Source organism: Mauremys reevesii, linkage group 1 (genome assembly GCF_016161935.1).
Source record: "Mauremys reevesii isolate NIE-2019 linkage group 1, ASM1616193v1, whole genome shotgun sequence".
Classification (NCBI taxonomy): Eukaryota; Metazoa; Chordata; order Testudines; family Geoemydidae; genus Mauremys; species Mauremys reevesii.
Window position 1 is genome coordinate 280,097,863 of NC_052623.1, and position 26,547 is coordinate 280,124,409.

Here is a 26,547-nt window from a genome sequence, read left to right on the forward strand (position 1 = left end):
CATGGGGGCAGGATCAACAGCAGGTCACACACAGAGTGCAGTCACTAGGCACCCGGGTCAGTCTGCAAGGTGTCTGCTGCCCCAGGTCAGTCTGGGAGGTGTATGTTGCCCCAGGGTCCGAGTGCCTGGCATCCACAAATGGCAAGGCAGGCTGCCCTTACCATGCCCTTCCACCCTAGCCATGAACCTCTCCGATGCCCTGAGCCCCAGCCAGAGCCATCATCCCCCCACACCTACTCACCCTTCCCACACACCCCTCACCCCTTCCTGCAAACCCACCCCTTCCTGCACACCCTCCTGTAACCGTCCTCCCGCCAGAGACCGCTGTAGAAGCAGGAGCCTGTCAATCCTCGAGTGTAGAAGCAGTCTGTACATCACTGCACACCGTACACACCACAGTCTGCGTCCCTGTTGGAACCCTTGAACGAGAATTCGTTAGTAAAGAAAACTTTGTTAATTAAAAATGTTCCAATAACTTTATTTTTAAACGTCTGTTGGAAGGGGGGAAACCTGGTGAACGGGGTATGTAACCGCTGAAAAAAGTCAATAGTAACTGAAACAGGGGCAGGTTCAGCTTCTCTGTAAAGAGACTGGACAGTCATAGGTTACCCTGCTCTCTGAGGAACCTAGCTTTCAAAGCCTCCCGGATGCACAGCGCTTCCCACTGGGCTCTTCTAATCGCACGGGTGTCTGGCTGAGCGTAATCAGCAGCCATGCGATTTGCCTCAACCTCCCATCCCGCCATAAAGGTCTCCCCCTTGCTCTCACAGAGATTGTGGAGCACACAGCAAGCTGCAATAACAATGGGGATATTGGTTTCGCTGAGATCCGAGCGAGTGAGTAAGCTCCTCCATCTCCCCTTGAGACGTCCGAAAGCACACTCCACCACCATTCTGCACTTGCTCAGCCGGTAGTTGAAGAGCTCCTTGTCACTGTCCAGGGCGCCTGTATAGGGCTTCATGAGCCAGGGCATTAGCGGGTAGGCTGGGTCCCCGAGGATCACTGTAGGCATCTCCACATCCCCAACACTTACTTTGTGGTCCGGGAAGAAACTACCTTCCTGCAGGTGTCTAAACAGACCAGAGTTCCTGAACACACGCCTGGCCACCCGACGTAGATGTTGGTAAAACGTCCCCTATGGTCCACCAGTGCTTGCAGCACCATTGAAAAGTAGCCCTTTCGGTTAATATACTGGCTGGCCTGGTGGGCCGGTCCCAGGATAGGGATGTGAGTGCCATCTATAGCCCCACCGCAGTTTGGGAATCCCATCGCGGCGAAGCCATCTATGACGACCTGGACGTTTCCCAGGGTCACCACCTTTGAGAGCAGTAGGTCAACGATTGCATGGGCTACTTGCATCACAGCAACCCCCACGGTAGATTTGCCCACGCCAAAGTGGTTCGCTACTGACCGGTAGCTGTCTGGCGTGGCAAGTTTCCAGAGGGCTATGGCCACTCGCTTCTGCACACTCAGGGCTGCTCGCATCCGGGTGTCCTGGCGCTTCAGGGCAGGGGCCAGCAAGTCACACAGTTCAAGGAAAGTGCCCTTACGCATCCTGAAGTTTCGCAGCCACTGTGATTCATCCCAGACCTGCAGCACTATGCGGTCCCACCAGTCCGTGCTTGTTTCCTGGGCCCAGAATCGCCATCCCATAGCATGAACGTGACCCATTGCCACCATGATCTCCGTGGCGCGGGATCCCGTGCTTTGTGAGAGGTCTGTGCCACTCTCACACTTCATGTCCTCACCGCGCTGCCAGAGCCTCCTCGCCCGATTTCTCAGCAGCTGACTGTGGAAGAGGTGTTCGATAAGGTGCGAGGAGTTGACAACGGCCATAAGTGCAGCGATGATCGCAGCGGGCTCCATGCTCGCAGTGCTGTGGCGACCGCGCTGTCACTGACCAGAAAAGTGCGCGAACAGAGTTCCCGCCGGCGCTTTCAAGGAGAGAGGGCGGGAGTGACGGTTGAATGACGACAGTTACCCAAAACCACCCTCGACACATTTTTTTCCCCCAGCAGGCATTGGGGGCTCTACCCAGCATTCCAATGGGAAGTGGGGACTGCGGGAACTGTGGGATAGCTGCCCAGAATGCACCGCTTCCAATGTCGACGCTTGCCCCGTTAGTGTGGACTCACAAAGTCGAATTAGTGTCCTTAGTGTGGATACACAAATTCGAATTCATCAGGTCGAATCCACAAATTCGACCTAAGTTAAATCAAACTACTCTTGTAGTGTAGACATACCCTTTGACAGGAACTCAGCCAGGCAAACACCTATAGAGACTCCTTTCCACCCCTTCATCGTTATGGGAAGCGAACCCTCCGCTCTCTCCAATAGACAAAAAGAAATAGGTAGGGAATCAGGTAATAATCACCAAGTCAACAGGTTATAGGGAGATTTGGATTAAGCCATGTTTCAAGAAGAGGTGAGGAATTGGTGAGACAGAGGGAGATGAGGGAGTCATTTTTCTATAGGAGGCTGGCCTGTGGCAGCAAAGGATCAATCTATGGCAGGAGAGGAGGCCAGAATTAGCATAGCAGAAGGACTGAGTGGGAGTACAGGGACAGATGAAATCACAGCATGGAGTAGATGGTGTTGCCAGAAAAGGGAGATGCAGTTTTTCAGTGGCTAGGGAGCTAGTGAATGTACTTAGGGGTAGGATGAGGTGGTTGTGTTTTGTGTGTAAGGATACTGTAGCTAGACTTACATAGTTCAGTTCTTTATAATGAAGCTAGAAATCTGCTGCATGTCTCAATACCGGCAGTTGTTGCCAGTTTCTGGAGCACAAAGTGTCTAGGGAGATTATGATATGAGGCCATAGTTAGAACTGCCAAATGTTTTGCACATAAAGCCAAACCTTCCGAGAAACAGAGAAAAGATGCTTGGTGAGTCTCTAAAGATCACCCTCCATGTTGGAATGCAGGATTCTGTGACTGCAGAGCAGAACAGCTCCTTCTAACAGCTGGCTCTGATTTCTGTGGTGTTAGATTTATGTAAAGTATAACATAAAATTATTTGATTATTAAATATAAAGGTTTCCTTGCCTTATAGTGAAGAAAACCACAGGTTTTTGACCAGCAACAAAAGTAGCCAACTGTTCCCTTCCTATTTTTTCTCTGACAATTGGCAAGAGTAGTAAGGCATTGACTAATTTTTCTGGCTCCTAAATATGACCAAAAAGTCTTCTCTCCCCCAGTTATTAGCTAGCTAACGAGTTGCCTCTTTTTAGTGCATACCGTGCATGACTGCATTGTTAAAACCATTCTTAATCACCCAACGAGATTGATTATATCGATCACTTCTGCCTTTTAGTGACGTGCATTAAATGTCAACCTTAGCACTTATGAGTCGGTCTCAGGTCATGTACTATGGCAGAATGGGTACATTCTTGACCTTAGTTAGTTACAGGAACACTTTGGCTGTTGCTCTCTGTGTCTTCCTAGCAGACCTATAATAAAGAAGATTTTTTTAATTTCCTGGCTTTGTGTTTAACTGAAGATCACCATTTTGCAATTGAACTGAGACCAATTCCTGCACATGGCCTCAACGGGGAGAAAACTATGATGACTGAATGAGTGACTTTCAACAGAGAGTAGAGTAAAACAATTCCTACTGGCTCAGCAGGAGGGAGACTTCCCTTCTAGAATGCTGTGAGTCATGAGGGCCTCCCTTGATTTCTGCACTAGGGCTGGGCACGCTATCCATACCACAAATTCAGCTACTGTGACTGCTCTAATTTACTAGAATTATTTGTGTGTGTCAACAACACAGTGGATGAAGGAGACATAGATGAGAAAGTAACTTAGAGTTTTAAAACGCCTTTGACAAAGGCCCTAAAAAGAGGCAGCGGAGTCATGAGGTGATAAGTAAAGTCTCTCGTTGCTTACAAAGTGCGTAAGCCAGGGACAGAAAAAAAAAGAGAAGGGATAAATGATCAGTTTTCAACTTGGCAAAAGTAGGTTGCCACATTTCATGCTCATGCTGAAATAAGGTTCCAGGATTGTCTCTGTGTGTGCCACTCTGGAGTCTAGAATGTCTCTTGAGTTTGTGTGAAGTGATGGAAACAGCGACAGGCATGGTTGAGAGCTCTCTTTGATCAGAATATCACCAGGTTCAATTACTGGGATTCACTGTCTGCTACCATCCTATTTTTAAATTCTCAGCCATTTTGACTTTATGAATTACAGCCGTGCAACAGCAAGGGCTTTCATCTACACTAAGCATGTATCTATACCATGCCAAGAGTCTTAGACCATTGTGATATCAGCCAATCACCACTCTTACTCCGCAGCTAATTTGCATGCAACAATTTCATTGGTTGTATGAGGCAGACTGTGCAGGTGGATTATTTGGCCTGACTGCCACACCCAAGCAACAGCAGGGGCTTTCAATTACTAGTATAATTATTAACTACATACATATGTTTAATGTGTACGGTTGCGAGTTCAAGCACTAAAAGGTAGGAAGTACCAGAAGTAAAGTTGCCTGTGCAGCAGTAATTCAGTCCTTTTGTGCATCTGAATTATGATCTAGTTTGTTTACTTTATTACATACTCTTTGTTTTGACTGACTGAGGTTTTAACAGTTGTTCATACTGTACAAACACATAGGAAGATAGGATCCCTTGGTGTAAGAACAGACAAATTATCAAAACATCAATACATTTCTTGTTTGTTATGTTTTCTAGTATTCCCCCCCAAATATCCCCTGCTACCATACCATCACTCTTTCTAGGTACCTCTGCCAAAGTGCTCACCCACGGCTGACACACTCTGTGCCCTTTTGCCACCCTGCAACCCCACAGAAATAGATTTAGGGTCAGTGGGGGTGGATGGTGGAAAGAAAAGCTGCCAGTCACATGTTGCTTGTGTTGCAGTAACTGAAGGGGCTTGTCTATATTACAACAATTTACTGAATTGCATCAGCAGAAGTGAGGTTTTTACCCATGAAAGCTTATGCCCAAATAAATCTGTTAGTCTTTATGGTGCCACTGGACTCCTTGTTGAACAATTTACTGTGTTTTGAACAAGGCTGTGAACAAACTAATTAAATGACACAATGCTGACCTCACTGAGTGGTCAGTGTAGATCAAGTCGAATTGTGTTCAGGGTTTAATCACATGATGCTGAACATGATGTGTCCTGATCTACACTGTCAGATAAGTTGAGGTCAGTATCACATCATCTAGTTCAGTTGTTCAGTTTCATTCAAACACTATAAAGTTTGGATGTAGATAAGCCTAAAGTATGAAATACTGGCTCCATTAACCATGGCAAAACTTCCATTGCCTTCAGTGGAGCTAGGATTTCACTCAAAATGTCTAAAGGCCCCTTCTGCCTCTTTGCAGTCCTTACTGGCCGATGGAGTTGCATTCCCCCAAGGGGAAGGTTAGGGAGTAGGGAATCTCCCACCTTGCCTCTGGGGTTCCCCTGGGCTGGGACCAAGCATCAGCATGTTGCTGCCTTTTTTTTTTTAAATTTAGAGCCAGTAAATATTTTTAGTTGACTCTAGAAAGCACCCCCACAAAAAATTAATTGTATACAGTACTGTGAAGCCATTATTTGCCTTGCGTAAGGCAAATTGCTTAAGTTTACAGAGGTGAGCTGACATAGGTACCTGCACATAAATAAAATTACTAAATATAGCAGATGAACAGGAAGCATTGCTTAGGAAGGCACCAATAAGCATCACATTTGATCCACACTTTGAAATTGTACAGGTTTTAAATTCTCTTTCAAGTGCAGTTATAGTCAGAAAAGTGACTGTAAACATGACACTGAGGGGTTCTATATTTCAATGATTTCTAGAACAAATTTGCTTAATATATAAGTCAAAAGATTATTTTTGTATCTTGCTAACTCTTCGCCTGGAGCAGGGCAGTTGACCTTTCTGCCTCTTAATGTTGTCATTGGTGGAGCTAGCCAACAACCATTTTTTTTTTTTTTTTTTGGTTTGGCCATGAAACTGAAAAAAAATCATTTCAGGTCAACGTGAAACAATAATTTTCAAATTTTTCAGCAAACCAAAGAAAAGTTTCAGGCTGAATGAAACATTTTCTTTGTTTTTGAGGGTTTTTTACTTTCTAAAAAAAAGTAAGAAAATGGAAGTCAAATTCTAAATTTTCAAAATGTTTCAGTTGTCCCTAAGCTGCATTTTTTGACCAAAAAAAAGTTGTCTGAAAAATTTTGCCCAGCTCTAATCATTAGTAGTAAACAATTTGCAGTCACATATGGGACTCAGAAAATTCCTGCAGAGCAAGGGAAAGTTGTGGCATTTCTGTTAAACAGGGCAATTTTTCTTTAAAGCCCTTTCTTCATGTTTGGTGCTCCTGGGTGCTGGGAAAGGACAGCATCTGGGGCATGGCTCCTTTCTGTGGAATCACCCCCACACTAAAGCGTGGGGATTCCCCTGCATAAAATACTGCTGGACTATATGGGCATGAGGTCATCTGGGGCTCTGCTTGTTCTGTGAATTTTCCATGAGGGTATTTTGGGAGTGGTATAAATAGGGAATGAATAAGAGCACAGATAATGAGAGAATCATGGTGGAGGGCATCCCTGGGAAGTAATGCAGATATTCTGGACTTCTGCTCAAACAGGTACCCAGGCATCCAGAGGTGTTTCAGTTTTTATTTCCTCTGGGGTCTTGAGACATCTGATTAACTGAGATGCAAATCCCAACCACCCCGGGATGTGCAATGATCAATAGGAAACCCCCAAAGTTGAAATTTAGCAGCGTTTCCTAGCCCTCACATGGGTTTCTTCTGGCTGGGGAGTGATCTGGCCCTCATCAGATTATGGGATTAAAGATGCATGAGTCCAAACAGTGTGCAGTTGTCTCTTCTATAGCCCTGCAGAGAAACTAGTAGTAGCAAAAATTTCTTTTTGTAAGTAAAGTAAACCCACGTGGTTCAAAGATGCACCAGGAAGCGGATATGTTGAGTAACAAGGTACTATTTTACAGGGGCTTTTCTGAGAGTAGCCATGCTCCAAAATATGTTTTAACTGGGTTTCTGGATAGACACTTTCTTCAGGAGTTAGTTGTGCGTTTAAGATAAAGTCCATAATAAGTGGTGGTGTGGAACCAAAGGGACACAAGGGGAGCATCAGGAGGCATCCTTTATAGCAGGGCTGCACAACTCGTAAAGCCCTCAGAGGCAAATTAAAGGCCCGGGGCTCCAGCGGCTGGGGAACCCAGCAGGGCCGGCTCTAGGTTTTTTGCTGCCTCAAGCAAAAAAAAATTTGGCTGCCCCCCATCCCAGCCCTGGGCTCCCCCCTGTACCCCTCTGCTGCCCCAATCCTGGGCTCTCCCCCCACCCACCCACACCCCCTGCTGCCCCAGTGCTGGGCTTCCCCCTTTCCTCCCCACCAGTGCCCTCACCCCACCCCGCTGCTGCCCCAGCCCTGGGCTCCCCCCTACCAGTGCCCCCCCCACATACCTCCTGCCACCCCAGCCCTGGGTCACTGATAACTCGCTCCCAGGGCGGGTCATTCAGCAGGAATTTTGGATGTGCACAAAACACAGACAGGATTGGTTCCCATATGGTTACAGAGCTGCAGTAAAGTGGAACAATTTTCAGCTTGTGTGATTGGAGGATATCTGGTTGCATAATATAAGACTGTCCTCCATAAATGAGGAAAAGTTGAGGTGCCTTTATTATTCTTTTGTTCCACTCTTTCTTTCTATGGGGAATTTGCCAATGCAATATCACTGTCTTCCTTTTAAACAAACAAAAAGGCAATGGCTGTTGAAAATAGCAATTCCAGTCCTAATAAGCATTTCCTGCTCAATTTTATCCTACTTTTTCTACAGCAAGTTACAGTGGATCAGTATATTTGATTTGGGAGAAATGAAGTAACAGCTGCCCAAACTGAGCTTGAGCACTCCTGAATTTTGAGGTGTTCAAATCTGGAAGGCGGGGGCGGGGGCTGTGGGCTCCACGGGGGAGCATGGCAGCAATGTGTCTGGAGCTGCACGGAGCCAGACACGCTGGTCTGAGTGGCACGGTAAGGGGGTTGGGGGTTGGAGAAAAGGTAGGGGTTTCCGGGAGGCAGTCAAGGGACAGGGAGCAGGGGGGGTTGGATGGGGCAGAGGTTCGGGGGGCAGGCAGGGGACAGGCAGCAGTTGGATAGGCATGGGAGTCCCAGGGGTTTATCAGGGGACAGGTAGGGGATGAGGTCCTGGGGGGATCTCAGGAGGGGGCAGTTGGGGACAAGGAGAGGGAGGCTTAGATGGGACTGGGGTCCCAAGGGGCAGTTAGGGGCAGGGGTCTCGGGAGGGGGCAATCGTGGGACAAGGAGCAGCAGCATTTAGATAGGAGGTGGGTCCTGGGGGGCAGTTGGGGCAGGGGTCCATGGAGGGGGCAATCAGCGGCCGTGGGCCGGGATTCAAAGAGGTCTGGGCTGCCCTCCGCTGCAGGCAGCGCAGAGCCCTTTGATTCCCCGCCGCAGCTGGGATTTAAAGGGCTCTGGGCTCCCCGCCGCTGCGGGCAGCCCAGAGCCCTCTGACTCCCGGCCGCGGCTGAGATTTAAAGGGCTCTGGGCTCCCCGCCGCTGCGGGCAGCGCAGAGCCCTTTGATTCCCTGCCACGGCTGGGATTCAAAGGGCTCTGGGCTGCCCGCAGAGCGCCGTGTGCGGGGGGATTTAGAATCCCCCCGCGGGCCGCACAGTGAGGCTCCACGGGCCGCCGTATGTTGTGCAGGCCTGCTTTATAGGGTGTAGCTTATCCTTGCTTGTGTGCCAGTTGGAGGCTGTGGCCCCAGTCCACCTCCTTACCTGACTCCCCTTCCCATCCTTCAGGCTCTGTGTGCTCCTAGGGGAGTATGGTGGAATCAGGCCTTAGGCTTCTGCCTGTATTTGACAGAATATTTTAACTTTTGCCTTCTTATTTGGGTTTGCTAGAAACTTGTGAACCATATTCTCAGTAGTAAATCAGCATAGTTCCAATACAAACTCCATAGAGCTATGCTGTTTACACCAGCTGAGGTTATGTCCAGTATCCATTAACCTAAATAGGAAAAAAAGGGCCTGATTCTGATCTATATTACTTTTAAACCAGTGTGTAACTCATTTGACTTTGGTACACTTACTCCTGATTTATACCAGTGTAACTGAAATCAGAATCTGGCCCAGGGTTTTTAATGTCATGATTACTGGAAGATGAAAAGAAAATAATTAAACAACATTATTAATGAAATAATTAAACAAATTTTCAACATTCCCACAAGCATTCACTTTTCTAGCTTGTGCATCTGCTCAACATGATGTTACCAGCAGTGGCGGCAGCCCTACATGATATGTTCCCAAGAAGACAGAAAACTGCACGGGCTGGCCCAGTGCAGAGGAAAAAGCTACCAGGAACCTGGTATTTAATTGCTGTTTGTTCTAAGGTGTTTTAAAAAATCATTCAACATCTGGGGGATTTTAAGGATGACATTTTGGCCCCATTGAAGTCAGTAGGAGTTTTGTCACTGATGTCAGTGGGGCCAGGATTTGGAAGTATGAAAAATCAATACTCCAGTCAACATTTGTAACATTTTATTGCACATGATCGGGCAAGGCTTTTTTAGTTCAGCCTGACTTTTGATTTATCAGATACTTATCAGATAGCATTAAAGGTTCAATCCTGAAATCAATAGTCAAGCAAAACGGCCTCCGATTTTAGTTACAGATGGGGGCAAAGAACAAATTTAAATTTAGATCCAAACTCCCTGTGTTCTGATTTGAACCCATCTCTACTTTCAGTGGACATTTTCACTGAAAAAGGACTACAGAAATGGGCCCTAAAACATACCTTTTCTTTGTGATTCTTTGTGACTGAGTCATCTATGGAGACAATCCAAGACTGTCTGTATTTTTAAATAAATTGTAGGGCACCTAATTACTACTGTTTATAGGTGTAGGGAAAACTAGTAAATAAGTAAATTAAAACAAATGATTCATACCCCACTACCTGTTTTTCTTAGTGTTTTCATGTTAAATTACTATGTTTTGGAGCTGGACAACTTGGCTATAAATAAGCACACCAATGTGACGCTTAGAATACAAGCTCTTAAACCAGACTGACTTTTTTTTTTTTTCCATAAATTTTGGTTTGGACCAATTTGTCTGTTTTAAAAATAACAATAAGGAAAAGAGAAAAACAGAAGTTTTCTGGTAACGGGTGACTCTCTTTTTCACACTGCATCAACCCCTAACGAACTTACAGCCTGCTTTTGCATTCCTTCTCATCACCCAAATCTCCCAAGGAAGTCAGCAGAAGATTTGGGTGCCCCAAAAATACAGTATCAGGTGCAGATACCCCGTGGAGAGGGCAGGCCTGGGTCCCCCTGGCCTGACCACCACCCACTCTGGGGTCGTGCTCTGCTCACCAGTATTATGGAATATGGCCGCTAGGCCGCACTGCCCCGAGGGCAAAGGCTGTTTTCCTGACTCTGACCATTAGGCTGCACTGCCCTGAGGGCAAGGGCCATATCACTGACTTTGGCCATTGGGTCTCACTGCCCTGACAGTAAGGGCTGTAATATCGACTTTGGCCATTGGGCCGCACTGCCATGAGAGTAAGGACTGTATTACAGACTCTGGCTGCTAGGCTGCACTGCCCTGAGAGCAAGGGCTGTATTCCTGACTCTGGCCATTAGGTCGCACTGCCCTGAGGGCAAGAGCTGTATTATTGACTCTGGGCACTAGGCCGCACTGTAGCAAGGGCTGATAGCAAGGGCTGTGTTATTGACTTTGGCCACTAGGCCAGACTGCCCTGATAACAGGGGCCATATCATTGACTCCGGCCGTCAGCCAGCCCACCAAAGGGTGACGGGTGCATCAGCCCCGTGACACTCCCGTACCAGTTCAGGAACTGAAAAAGTTCCCTTGACTCTGAGGAGATTGGGAAAAGCATCAGAGCCCAAGGAAGTGTTTGCCTTAGGAGAGCCAAGGTTCCCCCCTGGGGCCCTTTACTTCAAGGGAATAGTACCAGACATTCCATATCTGAGGCACTCCTCACTCCCACTCTGGCCGTGTACATGTGTCTGATGGCTCTGAGGGGACCACCAATGGAACCAGTCTCCGCATTTTCATGTTCGGAGGACACAGATGAGTGACAGAGATTGTCCACCCTTTCCTGCCACTACGAATATCAATGGAGCCTTTTATATCATGAGAGTATCCTCCACTCCAGCTGCCACGGAGCCACTGTTTTCCTGCACCATGGGGCTCTCCTCAGCACTCTCCATATCTGTCATGCTGTCATATCCTGGCCCCAGTGTCCTCCCTTGGAACCTGTCCCTTCCACCAGGGAGGCTTTGCCTATTTCATTGTCTCTGGCGCCTTCGAGCAGATGCTCAGAACCAGCATGGAAAATAAGCCACTTTGTCTGGCTCTGACGGTACTGCTGGAACAGGAGAGATTCCTGTTATCCTCACTGGAGGCGGCAGTGACTTCAACATTCCCCTCCCCCCACCTCCTCCTGATGACTACTACCAATTCCAGGATCTCCTGTGTAGACTGACTGGAGAGCTTCACATCCCCCCGGAGGAGATCCAAGACACTCAGCATAAGTTGCCAGATAATCATTGGTGCCAAGCAGAGTCACTCCTAGCAATCAATGATGCCATCCTTGAGCCAGCTCACACAGTTGGGCATATGTCAGCCACATGTATGCCTACCCCAAAGGGGCAGAAAAAAATATTATGTACCAGCCAAGCAGTCTGAGTTTCTATTCTCATGCCTGCCCCCCCAAATTCACTTGTGGTCCAGGCAGTGATGGAACGGGCTAGGCAACAGCATCCATGCTCCATCCCATCTGACAAGGAGAGCGAGTGACTGGACCTTTCAGACTGCAGTCTTCTCTTCATCCAGTCTTCAGTTCAGGACTTCAAATTATCAGGCATTACTTGCCTGTATTCTCACCATTTATAACCTATTCAAATAAATTACTAATGCAACACATGTACACAGCGACTACCAACAAAGCCAACATTTATTATGTCTGTTCACGCACAACCCGTGAAGAAATAAATGCATTAATATTCATAGAGGGGACAGTGTTTTGAATCACAGGCATGTGAACGTTCATACATTTAGAAAGAGCTTCTTCTTATATTTGTTCAGATATGCAGTGAAAACATCCAAGGACTCTCCCCTCTTCTGAAAATTACTCAAAAGGGTGACTTTTCAAAGAAATTCACTGAACTCCAGTACCATTAAATCCTCACACACATTGAAAATTTTGTTAATTATTACTCAGAGTGCCAAAAGGCTAAGTGATTTAAATGACTCAATTGTATATATGTATGACACTGAGATGCCTAGATATTGTGTATATATAATAAAGGGTCTCCTGCGTATCTTTCTGGAATTATAACATTCTCTTGGGAGCTGTTTGGATGATACCTGCAATTGCCCAAACAGTGAGTGGAAGGAGATGACCAAGGAAGAGCTCTTTATAAGACCTGAAACACAGACTAATTATATGGAGGTTAAAAGTGAACAGGTAATAAAATATAGCTATTTTTAACTGCCTACAGTTTATCCTACAATGGAATGTTATAAATACTCTTTCTCCATTTGCCCTTTTTCAGTGCCACTTATGCTAGCGTACATATGAAGACTCTTTAGCACAAGGCAACTCTTTGGAGTAAGAGAGGATTAGAGTGGCGATGTGATAGGTGGGATCAGTGGCAGTTCTTCATAGTGGAATTTGGGCAGACGAACCTATTGGCTGAAGGCCTTGGCAAGGGATGGACTAAATGACTCAATAGATCTTTTCCATCTCTAACTCCTATGATATAAATATCTGGACTTATTTTTCAGATGAACTGGTGAAAGTTTGGTGGTTTTTTGTTTTTTTGTCACTGCTCTCTCACATGCTAGTCCTACTAAACTTCTGTCAGTTTTATGCACATCTCTTAAATCACTGCAGCAGAGATACATCTAGTAGAAATTTGAACATTCCCCAAAAGATTGTTCCAGGCTACAAACGTTTGTGGTTTCCCCTGGACTGAATCTAAAAAGAGGCTAAAGTAAAAAATAATGAAATTCTGGGAGTTCAGACTCGCTTAAAAGCAAGATAAATGTAGTCATTGTAATAGTTAATATTAATTTTCCTGTGTTAAATTCTAAAATATAGTGCTGCAAGTATGTTAAATTAAATAACTGATGGAGATTTTCATATTTTGGCAAAGTCTTTTCTTTTCACACTAATGGTGAGAAGTTTTCCATTTGCTCCTAATTGGGCATTATTTTGGTTCCACTATGGATTTAGTACAGATGAGGGATGATGTACTTTGCAAGACCTGTGAGCTCTGTCATACAGTGTGGGTTTTTTTGACTTTATATTAAATGGCCAGCTAGTTCACTAGTATGTTAATATATGTGTGGATGCAAGTCATTGTAATGTACACAAACTAAAGTTAAACCTGTGTAGACCTCTTGTGTAGACCTGCCCCTTGTCTTCATGAGACTATAAAAGTTGTTACTGAAACAAAATTAGACTAGAATTTTCTGAAGTCAGATATCTTGTCCACCTTTCTTGTGATTTTCACTTTTATGTTTCTCATTTAAAGCTATTTTAATTGAGGTTCTGTGCATCTTATTAGTATCATACCCTAGCCACTAATGCTTATTTCCTCTGATTTTCAGTCCTGTCTATTATTTCTGTTTCTTGTATTGAACTGATTTCTGTCATTGGCCTCTCCAGACTTGGGGATCATAAAAATTGAAATGGTGATGTCTGCAAGAATGGCAAGTTTCTGTTCCATTTTCTTGATTAAATGACTGTATATGCTCCCAAGTTGTACTCTACATAATTTATCAGCCAATATATATGAATGGTGTATTTAGAGACAGAGGATCTATAGCTGAAATGCCTCTAGTCATAGCAGTTTCTTCCTTCCTAAATTTGTGTCAATCTAGTTCTTCCTAATTTATATCAGACCGAAGAAATGATTTAAACTCATGAGATGGGATCTTCAAAAGCTCTTAAGTGATTTAGGAGCACAAGTCCCATTGACTTTCAATAGGGCTTCCACTCCTAAACCACTTACGGGCTTTTGAATATCCCATCTCATGTATTTTAGTGCGGTGGTAACTTGTATTGCATGAGTACTGATTACAATCTTTAATTTGCAAAAGCTTGTTTCTTTTTCTAGTCACTACTTGACCTACTTGAGCTTGTTTATGAAATTTTGGCAATCATGTATTCTTCATTTGCCAAATCATCTAATGAGTAGATTAGGTAATCCCTTTTACTATTGTAATTCTATTTTTTTAGAATCCAGTTTCTAGAAGATGTGTTTCTTAATCCATGAGGAGTTCACTGTAGATGATGATCCATGAAGGTTTCTCTGCTGTCCCTTTGGCTGCTATTTCATAAGCACATAGTTGATGTAATCATTTTATAAACATTTGCAAGAGTTAGTGTCTTGACTGTGCTGATCTTAGCATGAAGAATGTTAATACTTACATAGAAGTGTTGTTAAGGTTAATGACTTCCGTATGCTAAATTGTATGATTTCTTGTAGTTTTTAGATGTGGAAAGGGGAAGGAATCTTGATTTGATTGAAAGTGCACCTGTTTTGTTGCTTTATGGAAATCCAGTATTGCAGTTCTTTTTGTTTTTGTTAGTGTGAGGAAAAAATATTTTTTGTATCCTTTTGATCTTTGTTGCATGCTGCATATGGTAGTTTTAAATCTTTATTATGTTTTAAATCTTCTGTTCTTTCTCTTTTATAATGGGCAATCCATTTAAACTAGAGGTTTATCTATTTAACTTAGATTCCTAGATTGTAAATTAAGTGTACACAGTCAAGAAAAAGAAACTAGAGGTAATTGAAAACAGCTTGATGAAAATATCTGCTAAATATACAGCAACAGTCGAAATAGCAAGAAAAATGTGAGGGTTTATAAAGAAAGGGTTAGAAAACAAAACCAAAAATATGTTGGCTTTATATAAATCAATAGTATACCCTCATCTGGAATATTGTGTTCAGTGCTGGTGCCAACTTAAAAATACAAGAGAACTATAATGGGTCCAAAAACCAGAAAATGAAATTGATTTGAGGGAGGAAGAGACTTCCCTGAAGAGAGACTGAAAGGAATAGAACTCTTTAACTTAAAGAGATGACTAACAGGGGACTTTTTAGAGACATGTAAAATAATGTTTGGTATAGTGAAGGTCAGTTGTGCATATCTGATTACCTTTTCTCATAATACAAGACAAAATCATGACTAAAAGGGCATTCAAAGAAACTGACAGGTAACAAATTTATATCTGATAAACTAAATACTTTTTTTAACACAACATATACTTAACCTGTGGAACTTGTTGCCATAAAATATTGAGGCCAAGAGCTTAGTATGATTAAAACAAAGTATTAGAAATTTAAATGGATAATGAGAACCTCCATGGTTATATATGGTAGGATAAAAACGGATGAAAAACTCTGTTGCATCCAGGCATGAACCAAACACTAAGGTCCAAATCCACAAGGTATTTAGGCTCCCAACTTCCACTGGTTTATGTATAGCACTTAACACAATGGGTTCCTGTTCCATGACTGGGACTTACAGGCGCTACTGCAATACAGATGATGATGAAGAATAACTAATTAGGAAATCTGCCTCCTCCGCAGGCAGATTATTCCATAATTGTCAGTTATGGGGTGTCTTTCACCTTCCTTTGAAGCATCTGGTATTGGCTGTAGTTGGAGACAGAATACTTGACTATGAGGTGGACTATTGATTTGATCTGGTATGGCAAAACCTGTGTTTCAATCAGTCGTTCCTGCTGAACTATTTCACAATGAGAGCTGGGCTTTAAAGTGTATATGATGTCAAGTAAATGATCACAGATCACCTAACTAATTAGCTTTGGTTAGTAAATATTTATTACACTCAACCTAATTATTAGTTAAATACAATTTTATTGTGTCAGTAGCTTAATTGTATCCTTTTTGTTGTGTTCTAGATGGAAAAATGATAGCTTTAGAACAGATAAGGGTATTGGTTGATGCTGAGTAATTTATCCTGTGTTACATTGCCGTTTCAGGGAATCCCTTGCCAGCAGGACCCTATGTGCGTTTTGCCTCAGCATTAGTAAATACAGTCACTTTCTTTCTACTTGTTGTTCTTTTTGGCCTTAGAGGCCATTGTTTGAAAGAAAGGGAAAAATTGTTACAAATTGTGGCCTGTGTTGTAGAGGTCAGACTAGGTTATCATAATTTGTCCCTTCTGGCCTCAAAATCTATGAAAAAATGTAAATAAGAGGCACAGGTGCCAACTTTCCATTGTGCCGGGAGGTGCTTGACCCCGGCTCTGCTCCTACCCCACCCCTTCCCTTAAAAATCACACCCCAGCTCCTCCCCACCTCTTCCCACCCCCCGCTACACCCTTTCCCCGCCTCTTCCCACCCTGTTCTGCCCCCTCCCCTGAGCGTGCCTCGTATTTGCTCCTCCCACCACCCTCCTGCACACCTCGAAACAGCTGATTACGGTGGGCGGGAGACATGGGGAGAGAGGGGGAGGCGCTGATCTGCGGGGCCGGCTGGCAGGCAGAAGGCGCTGGGGGGGAGGTGCTGATGGGGGGTGCTCAGCACCCACAATTTTTTCCCCATGGCTGCTCATAGCCCCAGAGTCGGTGCCTATGATAAGAGGCATCACGTATGAGTATGGATCAAAGTGTAACTGAGAGGAAAAAAGAACTTGTTCTGAATGTTTTGAAAACCTGACAGTATTTTGCAATGTAGAATTTTCAGTTCAATGCTCAATTAAGTATGCAATTGCTTATGCAAATTTCCATTTCCAGTAGTACTAGTTCTTATTTAAATTACTCATGCAAAATATTTTTATTTGAGCATGCAACTGCTCAAGCATCTGTACCATATTTAGTGCTTAAAATACAGCCTTGCTATCTTTCACACCAACATTGTTTTTTATTTAACAAAACCAGTAGGGAATGACTTGCATTTATTTTTTCTCTTACATAGCATGTCTCATCCACAAGATGGGAAAATTTCCCACAGGAGGTGCCACAGAGTCATATGTAGTACTTGCTTGTAGAAGTTTGTGGGGAAAGTCCCACCCTCTTCCAATTCTCTTCTGACTGGGCGAAAGTGCTGACGAAGTTAGAACCCACAACTAGATTTTTTTGGAATCTTGAAACTTATCACAGGCTAAAGAGCTGCCTGTTGGGTACTGTTGAAGATAAATGGACAGATCAGCCAATCAGACACAGGTGAGGATGGCCATTTCAGGGGCAAAAGGTGTTTTGTACCTCCTGGTTAGAAGCACAGACCTGGTGCTGTGATTTAAAAAAAAAGTTCCTTGAAGAGGAAATAAAGTATTAGAAGTAAACAATACGTATTAGGAAATGAGAGGGAAGAAAGTACTGTACTACAAGTAAAAGAGAATTATCACTATATGTTAGGGACAAATCTTGCATACTTTGTGCATCCAAAACATTTGAAGCCAATTAGCCTAAGTAAGGACCACAAGATTTGCCCTAAGAAAATTAGAAACAGGACGGAATTGAGTGGGTTTAATAAAGATCTCCTCCATGAAAAAGAAAGGGAGGCTGTGAAGGATTGTTTGTAGGCAGGGCCTTTTATGTGCTCAGCTTCTATAGTATTTACAGGTAGGTGAAGCAAGCGCTCTCCAATTACTAGTGACAGTTTGGTGGCATGCGAACCCAGGCATGTGGATTACCCTGACAGGCTGCAGGTTACCTACCACTGGTTAAGGGTGACCAGATTTCCCAAAGAGAAAATGGGACACCCCCAGCCAGGGCCAGTGCAAGGATGTTTCGCGCCCTAGGCGAAACTTCCACCTTACCCCCTCCCCCCCCGTGCCTCCGCCCTGAGGTGCCCCCCCACGGCAGCTCCCCCCCTCCGCCCTGAGGCGCCCCCCCCGCGGCAGCTCACCCCTGCTCTGCGCACGAGAACCCCGAGCACACCGTGGCTGATTCACTTCTCCTGCCTCCCAGGCTTGCGGCACAAGCATGGGAGGCAGGAGAAGTGAAGTGGCCATGGCATGCTCGGGGACGAGGCGGGGCAGGGGTGAGCTCCCCTGCGTGCCGCCCCCCCCTTACTTGCTGCAGGCGGCCCGCCCCTGCCCCAGCTCCCGCCACCGAAATGCCGGCGGCAACCGGGGTGGCCGAAGATCCGGCCGCCGCGGTTGCTGCCAAAGAAAATGGCGCCCCCCAAATGCCAGTGTCGCCTAAATGGTTGCACCGGCCCTGCCCCCAGCTGCTCACCTGAGGCCCCCCACAATGCTGTTGCCTGTCGCTCCCTGTGGGCCCCTCTTCCCCCCCCCCACCTCCGGTGCAAGGCTGTTGCCCATGGCTGGAACACTGTGGTGAGGCCTTGCATGCTGGAATGCTTGCTCTCTCTCCCAGCCCTACCTCCCCCGCTGCAAGGGGCCGGCATCTCCGCTTCTCCCCAGCACCTTCTTCCACACCACACCCTACTTTTTTTACAAAAGTGAGCATTTGTCCCATTTGCTCTTGCCAACTGATCAAACCATCAAGAGCAAACCGGACAAATGCCTCCTTTTGGAAAAAAAGTCAGGATGGCTAGGACAGGGCTTAAAAAAGGGACTGTCTGGGCCAAAATGGGATGTATGGTCACCCTAGTGTTCAGCATTATGCAGGATTGGGCCCAGGGAGAAGTAACCGTGACAAAAGTTAGACACAGAATATTCTAAACTTCCCTCCCAGTCCCATTTGTGACATCATGGAATGCCACAGCATTTTCACTGGTTGCAAAGCTCCTGGCTGGGAGAACAGCAGTATTGTATACAGAGCAAGAGACAGAGTATTAATGATGTAACTAAAGCAACATCAAAAATTTTATAGTAAAGACAGCAATTCGACTTTCATTGTAGCTTTTACTGTCTCCAGTAAAGGCCTATTAGCAATTGAAACAAAGATTTTATTTGAGAGAGATTAGTTACAAGCTAGAGAATGTGCTACCACATTAACACTTTTCTTGAATAACAGACTCTGGACTATGGTGTAACTTCTCAAATTCTCTCTCAAGTGTTTAGCAGTATGCATGGAAGCAGTTAAACTAGAATTAGATTTCCTTGCTTTCCCATTTGCTGCTTCAGAGATAAAAGACAGCAACCATCAGGTAAGTGAAGAGCAAATTTATTTGCAAGTACAAAAAAAATCTGGACTATTTACAGATGTAGAAAAGGAAATAACAACAAAGCTCTCAAAAGTAATTATCAAACCATGTTAAAGAAGCAGTTTAAAAATAATGAAAAACACAGGAGGTAAAAACATCTATTATATCTATTATAAATAAATACTAATTTCTTAACTAAATTATCATACTATGAAATAGTCTTACAACTTTATCTTTCTTTAGGAGCTGGTGGTCTATCAATCCTGTAACCCAGGGGTCGGTAACCTTTCAGAAGTGGTGTGCAAAGTCTTCATTTATTCACTCTAATTTAAGATTTCACGTGCCAGTAATATATTTTAATGTTTTTAGAAGGTCTCTTTCTATAAGTATTATATATAACTAAACATTGTTGTATGTAAAGTAAATAAGATTTTTAAAATGTTTAAGAAGTGTCATTTAAAATTAAATTAAAATGCAGAGCCCTCCGAACTGGTGGCTAGGACCCGAGCAGTGTGAATGCCACTGAAAATCAGCTCGCGTGCTGCTTTTGGCACACGTGCCATAGGTTGCCTACCCCTGCTGTAACCTAACAGATTCAAGGCTGGTCATCTTTGCATCCAAATTCTCTCTGGGTTACAACTGCATTTTCTACCTTTAAGACAATCCTGGTTCTTTGCATGTCAGTGGTAGTTTGTCATTGAATCCATTAGGACCAGGATTTGGCCCAGAAAAAACATCCCCAGTCACTGAACACTTAAGCACAAGTTTAAATCTCAGTGAATGGGATTTAAGTGCATGTTTAACTTTTTTGAATTGTGCTTAAGTGAGAAAATTCATTCCTCAGTCATCCATTGCAGGATAGTTGATTGTCTCACTAGTCTCTGCAACAGTTCAGGATGTCCTCATGGTACTGTTTGGGGTAACTATTTCAGTATGTCCAGAGCATTTATAGCCATGGATATACTAGGTATGGTCCTGGGAACCAGTGTTTTAAACAGGAAGTTTATTAATAGCTCCAACTGGCTTAATGAGAGCAGGCTCCGGGCAGATGCCACTCTCCTGTCCTGCTTCACTCCCCCTTTTGTCCTATGTCCTTAGTCCTAGCCAGACACGGTGGGTTGGATAATAGCTTGTATTGGCCCATTTCTGCTGCTGGGAGAGCCAGGCTTTGGAGCTGACGGAGCTCTTCTGGCCTGGCTCGCAACAGAAGTGGGTGGGCCCAATAAAAGCGATTACCAGCTCGCCCAGCTCCTCGGTTTGTCTGGGCCTAACAGGGCAGCCCCAGCCCTGCAAGCACCTGCAGTGCAGCGTCCACTCTGGCCCGGCCCAGCTAGTTGTTGCTGAATGTCCTGGGGGGCGACAGCCTGATCCCCAGTCCGGGCCGAAGGAAGCGATGGGGGGTCACCCCACAGGGCCCGGGCTGGCAAACCCAAGCGGGGTGGGTGGAGGGAGCGCGGCCTAGGCTGGGGAGAGGCCCCTCCCCTAGGCCGGAGCCGGCCGGGCTCCCCGCCCAGCGGCCGCCCGTCAGTGGCGGAGGCTGGCGCCGCCGTCCCGCCCCTCGGCTGCTGCTGCTGCTGCGGCGGCGGCTCCTCCTCCCGGCGGGCAGCCCCCGCTGTCACCGAGCGCGCGGGCCGGGCGGCGCGGAGAGCGGGTGCCCCCACCCCGGCGCCGCGTCCGCAGGCAGCCGGCGGGACCGGGCCGCCGTAGCCATGTTGAGGCGGATTTTGCAGCGGGTAAGCGAGTGACAGCGGCCGGCCCGGGCAGCCGCGTGGGGAGGCGGCTCCGCTGCCGGCGGCGGCGGGTCGGGTCAGGGCAGGGGGCGCGCGTGGCCGCATGGCAGCCCCCGCCCCGCGCTGCTGCCTCCCCAGGCCCGGCTGCCTGCGGGCCCCCGCCCTGCCCCTTCGTGGGGGAGGCGGGAGGAAGAAGCACATTCCCTGCTAGACAGGGCCCTCCTCCCCCCCAGCTGTGGGGCCGGCTGTACGGCCGGGGGCGGGGGGTGTTTCCTCTCTCCCGTCTCCCCAGCGTCCAGTGCCAGGCAGGATCCAGGCAGTGCCCCCAGTCTGCCCCCGCCCCGAACACACAGCCTGGGTGGGCAGGGCCCCCTCTTGTGCCCCGGATTGTTTCTGCCCCGCCTGGTGCAGGCCGAGCCTAGGGAATGCAGTGGAGGGAGGGAGCGGGGGGATGCAGGCCCAGGACCCAGCTCCTCTCCACCTGACTCCAGCTGCGCTAGGTGGTGTCCGCCTGATGCTGGGCTGGAGGCCCGTTCTGGCGTCAGGAGAGGGTTAATGGCAGGGCTCTCTGGCAGGGAGGTGTGTCTGCTGGGGTTGGGAGACATTACTCACTCTCCTAAGTCTTGTGTTATTAAACATTCATTTCTTACATCTCCCTCTGAAGCTCTCTGAGCCATTATATGCTCACACACTCACGGAAGATCAAAATAAACTCAAGTCACACAGATTCTGTAACTCAGACCCATAGTAATCCTGGGTAGTATATTTCCATCCTACTCCCCTCTGGACTCTGATTAATAAATAAACTGTAAAGTCAATTGAAATACAAATGCAAGCCAGGACACCAAAAACTACCAGCCAGCTGTCTCCTATTTTAGGAATTGGTTCCTGTGTAACTTTAGATAGGTTTAAAAATCAACTTGTGCTATTTGATTCTGAACCCTGTCTCTCCTTCTGCCCTCCTCATCTGCCTTTAAAAAAAAATCTCAACTGTTTACCTTGCTACTATGTTGTTGTGTTATCTGCCCTAATAGGCTGTGGTTTACGTGGATGTTGACCATGCAATATTAATGTGCAACAAAACATAGATGACAAACATGGTTGTCAAAAACATTTGGTTTCCACTGGAGTTGGATAACTGGTTCAAAGTGCAAAGGGGATGCCTTCATCTTTAGTGTTCAGCATTGGGATGTACAGAATAGAGTTGAGTCACCCAGCTAGTTGAAAGGGTGTGCTCTAATTCCTACATAACTTTCTTGCAATGTCAGTGTCATGTAGAACTTAGTCATGTATAAGTGGTGAAAATAGCCAACTTTGGTATTTGACACCAGCTTTGAAAATTGCCTGTTTTCACAAGCATATTTGTGAAAGGGTTTGAAGGCTTTTGAAGTTGTTCTAATAATACTCTATGTAAGGAACATGTCTTGCAACAATGATAAATCCTTGTTATTTGTGGGAAGGAAGGATATCTGTGTACATATTGGTGTACTTTGAAGTGTGGGGTGACTGATTTTTCTTGTGCCTCAGACTGTATTTCTGCCATAGTTTCTAATCAATCAGAGTTTTTCCCTTTGCTTATTTAAAAGTTACTGTTTACAAGGAATAGTTTCCTGCCTGAAATATGACTTCCCAAAGAATTAATAAGGTAACAGCAAAAAACAGGGAAACTTTACTTCCGGTGCTGATCATTTTAGGTATTATTAACATTAGTTTTTTTTAATTGATCCTGAGAAATGATCTACTTTTTAGAAAAACTTACACAGTTGTTGGAAATGTGGCCCAAAATATAAATTTAATTAACATGATCTTTTATAAAATCTAAGGCAAATATAAATGTTCCCACATTTTAAAAATTTCAGCAAAGACCGTTGTTTTTAAACAAATAAACATTCCCTTGTCGTCTTCAAAAATGAAACTGATTTCATTCATTTTTATTGTTTAAGTAGAAGGAAATACAAAATATAAACGAGGCATAGTGACTATGTGAACTTTAAAAACCTTTCTTTTTCTTTGTTATTAGTAACATAGATAAAGAAATGTTTGCTTACAACATATGATTAAGTTCACAGGGTCCCTTTAACAGAAAATTGTTAAAATTATACAAACAGTTGTATTCATGGGTCACATTAGAAGCAGCTCCTGGTATATGATTAGGGCCCTACCAAATTCATGGTAATGAAAAATGCATCACAGACCATGAAATCTGATGCCCAGCTGGGGCTCCTACCCTGTGCAGCACTCCAGCTGCTGGTCGCAGGAGGGGTTGGGGAGAGACAAGACTTCCTCCATGGGCCACTCCTGGAGTGGGTCAGACCCACCTCTGGGAACCTGTCCGTGCTACAGGAACCTGCTTGACTTGAGCTGTCCCCCTCCCCGATGGGGAGAGGCTGTGGCTTGAACTCTCTCTCTCTCTCTCTCTCTCTCACCCCCCCCCCCCCCAGAGGCTGCAGCTCCAGCTGTCAGCCATCCATGCTGCTGGGAAAACTGGACATATGGTAACACCCACCCCCGCTTTTCTGTGCTGCTGCTGGTGATGGTCCTGGCTTTAGAGCTGGGTTGCTGGCTAGCTCTGAAGGGCAGAAGTAAGGGTGGTAATCCCACAATCTTCCTACAATAGCTTTATGGACCCCCCCCCCACTCCTTTTTTAGTTGGTACCTCCATGGTTAGAACACCTGAAATTTCAGATGTAAACAAATGAAAACTTGAAATTGACTAATTTAAAAAAAACCTGGCCATGAAATTGACCAAAGTGGACCATGAATTTGGTAGGGCCCTTGAGTTGACAAAATATGAGGAAGACTCTTGACTTGCACTGAAGTTAATAACTATCCATAATTTTGTGCTTAGATTGTATGAATACATACTAGGAGTATAAACTTTAAAAAGTGAGATGATATGTTCTGAAATGAATAATTTAAAGCATGTATTGGTTTCTTCTATGCTTTTAAGTGTGTGATATTTGTACACATTTTGTTAATAATGAAGAAAATTACACACATTTTGCAGTCACTGAAACAGGTATATTTGTAATATTTTTTTCTTTGTGGCCATAACTTGAATTCAGTTAATGTTCTTCCTCAGCCAACAGGTAGTCACGACTAATAGTATATCATGAATCCTGAAAGTGTGTAACATAGGGAAATCTCCACCTTTATAACCTTTCACTTTGCATAGCAATTATAAGACAGCAGCAACTGAAGCTGCAAAAGCACTGTTTTCATTTCATTCACAATTGTGATCTTTTTCTTTGTAAAGTATCCTTTCAATTTTTTTGATAATAGAAAATAAACAGAATACTGATTACTATTCATTGTAGCTCATTTTAATTTTTGAAGTTGGCATAACCAATCAGGGATGCATGTCTTTTTTCACTCCCCTCCTCTTTTTTTAACCAAGATGATGTGTTGAATATAATGACTTAGTCATCTGTTGTGTGTTGCATCCTGTGACTTATCTGTTTTTTATATATTATTAGGCTCCGTTCCTGCAATCAGGTTTGGATAGATGGACCCTTGCATTCGTATGGAGCCCCATTGACTTCATTGGGTCTCCATGTGGATGCAAGGTTCTGCCTGCATGGATCTCATTGCAAGATGGGGGCTGAAGACTTTGTCCTTTGAGGCAGGAGCTGTTTCATTTTACTTGTCTGTAAAGCAGCTGGCATTCTTCAAAATAAGTAAATAATAATATTATACAGTACACAGTGTTTCTAGCATGTGAATTAGTTTAATAGTATTTTGTAATTAATTTCAGTGGCTAAAAACTGATGTACTGAGGGCTTGGAATGATCTTATGTAATGTTAGTTTGAAATGTGAAATTACCTTTTCATAACTTGAAAATAGTACTTTCTCACTAAAATTCTGAAGGAAAAATTAGTTTGTGAATAGGCTGCTTCTTCTTCTTTTAAAAATAGCACACACAACTAGTAAAAGAAAGGAACAAAGCTAATGTCCTGAAAATTGTTCAGGAGCAGAGACTTAAACAAGCAGTGCTGTCTGTTTATATTTTGATTCTTGCATTTAATATTTGTTAGGGAATTCAGAATGATTGAACAATAGAAGCCTTATGCTGTATTTAAATCTCTGCTGGGAAAATTGTGTAACTTCATGTTCATAATATTGTTTTTCATTTATTTTTAAAGAGGTTGAGTTAAAACTAATTTGAAAAATGTTTTAAATGGCACTGCTGATAAATTCAAGTACAGCGATGCACAGAGACGTGACTGTAAAAGTGACATCGTGGGAACCCATATTTATATTCTTAGTGATTTCATCAAATGTATTAGGTTTCCAAATTTAAAATAAATAAGTAAATATATGTAAAGCATCACCTGATTTTCAAAAAGAAAACTGTTCTCTTTCCCTTGTTTTCTTTGGTGGTGGTGGTGGTGATGTTTCTGCATTTGGTTAGCTTCTAGTTTCGATGATATATGAAAAATACTGTGTAGTTAACCTTGTTTTTCAGCAGCTGTATTGGCTCTACAGTGCGAACAGTAGTAAACTTGTACTTGTAGTTAAAATAAACAATTATGACTCAGGATCACAGGAAGCAGATCTGTTGAATAAGAAGGTGCTAGTTTTACATAATCATTTTTCCAGCGCTAACCATACTTCAGAATTTTAATCTTGTAAAAGTGTTTGTAATAGTTCTGTGTATATTTTATGTAGATAGCTTTTCTCTCCCTCCTACCCACACCACAGAAATTTATCCAGGAGTGAATAATTAAAAGACAAACATACAAGAAAACTAAAAAGGGCATCAGCCTTCTACCCTCTTCTGGGTTATATAGTATAAACCATACTTATAAAGCTGTGCGTATACACTGTGATGTTCAGAGTGCATGGTACAGCACTGTTTATGCTTGAAGCCTAAACTAAATGTATGTATTCATAAATATTTAATAATGAAAAGATCAGTTAAAAAGATTCGTTCTCGAATTGACCGATAAAGTCCATGTACACTGTAATTTTAAAAATTGTACTGTGGATTGATTTTGAGGTTTCAGCGTCTTCACAATAGCCTACAAAATTTGCATTTAATTTTTTTATGATACTAAGTAGTTTGTCTCTGCTATATTGCTAATGGACATGTACGTTTCTCCAGATTTTGAAGGTTAATTTTTTTTTTTTAAAAGCACACACAAACCCCTTTGTAGCATGCTCTTTCCTGTGTTGTAGGCTGGAACTATGTCTGTTTTAAGTAAGCATTTTACTTTCAAAAGGTTAAAAAGATTTTACCATTATTGTTTCATAACTTTGGCTAGTATTTGCATAACACCAGGAATAAGACATGTCCTGCAGTGCATTTCAGTGTGACTATAGCACACCTAAGGTATTTCATAAAGCAGTGACTTTAATCAAGCAAGCAGTAATAACATCTTACATTATATAGCACCTTTCATCCTGAACATTGCAATAACCATGCATTTGCAGGGCCAAATGCTTTAAAGCAATTTGTGTTTTACAAGCTATCAATATTTAATATGCATAACTCCTGTTGAAATGTAGACATCTCTGGGGTGAAGCATGGCAGCTGTTTAACCGTGTACAGTAACATTATGTAAGAATTTACAATGGAAAGAAAATAACATTTTCTTTATCATTAGTTGCTTCAGCAGATCCCTACTCTGATGCAGACGCACATGTTCCAGAAGTGTGGATCTAAAAGTGTCCACCCTCCTACTATCCTTTTCTTTC

General features: G+C 44.1%; 1 protein-coding gene across 9 annotated transcripts in view; it reads left to right on the forward strand.

The window, feature by feature from the left end:
- The first annotated feature begins 18,758 nt into the window (after window positions 1-18,758).
- The window catches only part of EEA1 (early endosome antigen 1), a 127,817-nt gene continuing 120,028 nt past the window's right edge, over window positions 18,759-26,547 (forward strand). For 5 of the 9 annotated variants that reach the window (XR_005586839.1, XR_005586840.1, XR_005586841.1 and 2 more), the window contains exon 1: window positions 18,759-19,122. Coding sequence is in view for 4 of the 9 variants with exons in the window: in XM_039496798.1 (XP_039352732.1) it covers window positions 19,045-19,122 (78 nt within the window). In the remaining 5 variants the exon portion in view is untranslated. Of the gene's footprint in view, window positions 19,123-20,730; window positions 20,853-26,547 lie in introns of those variants that run through there. The other 4 variants (XM_039496805.1, XM_039496825.1, XM_039496836.1 and 1 more) reach the window with 3 other exon arrangements.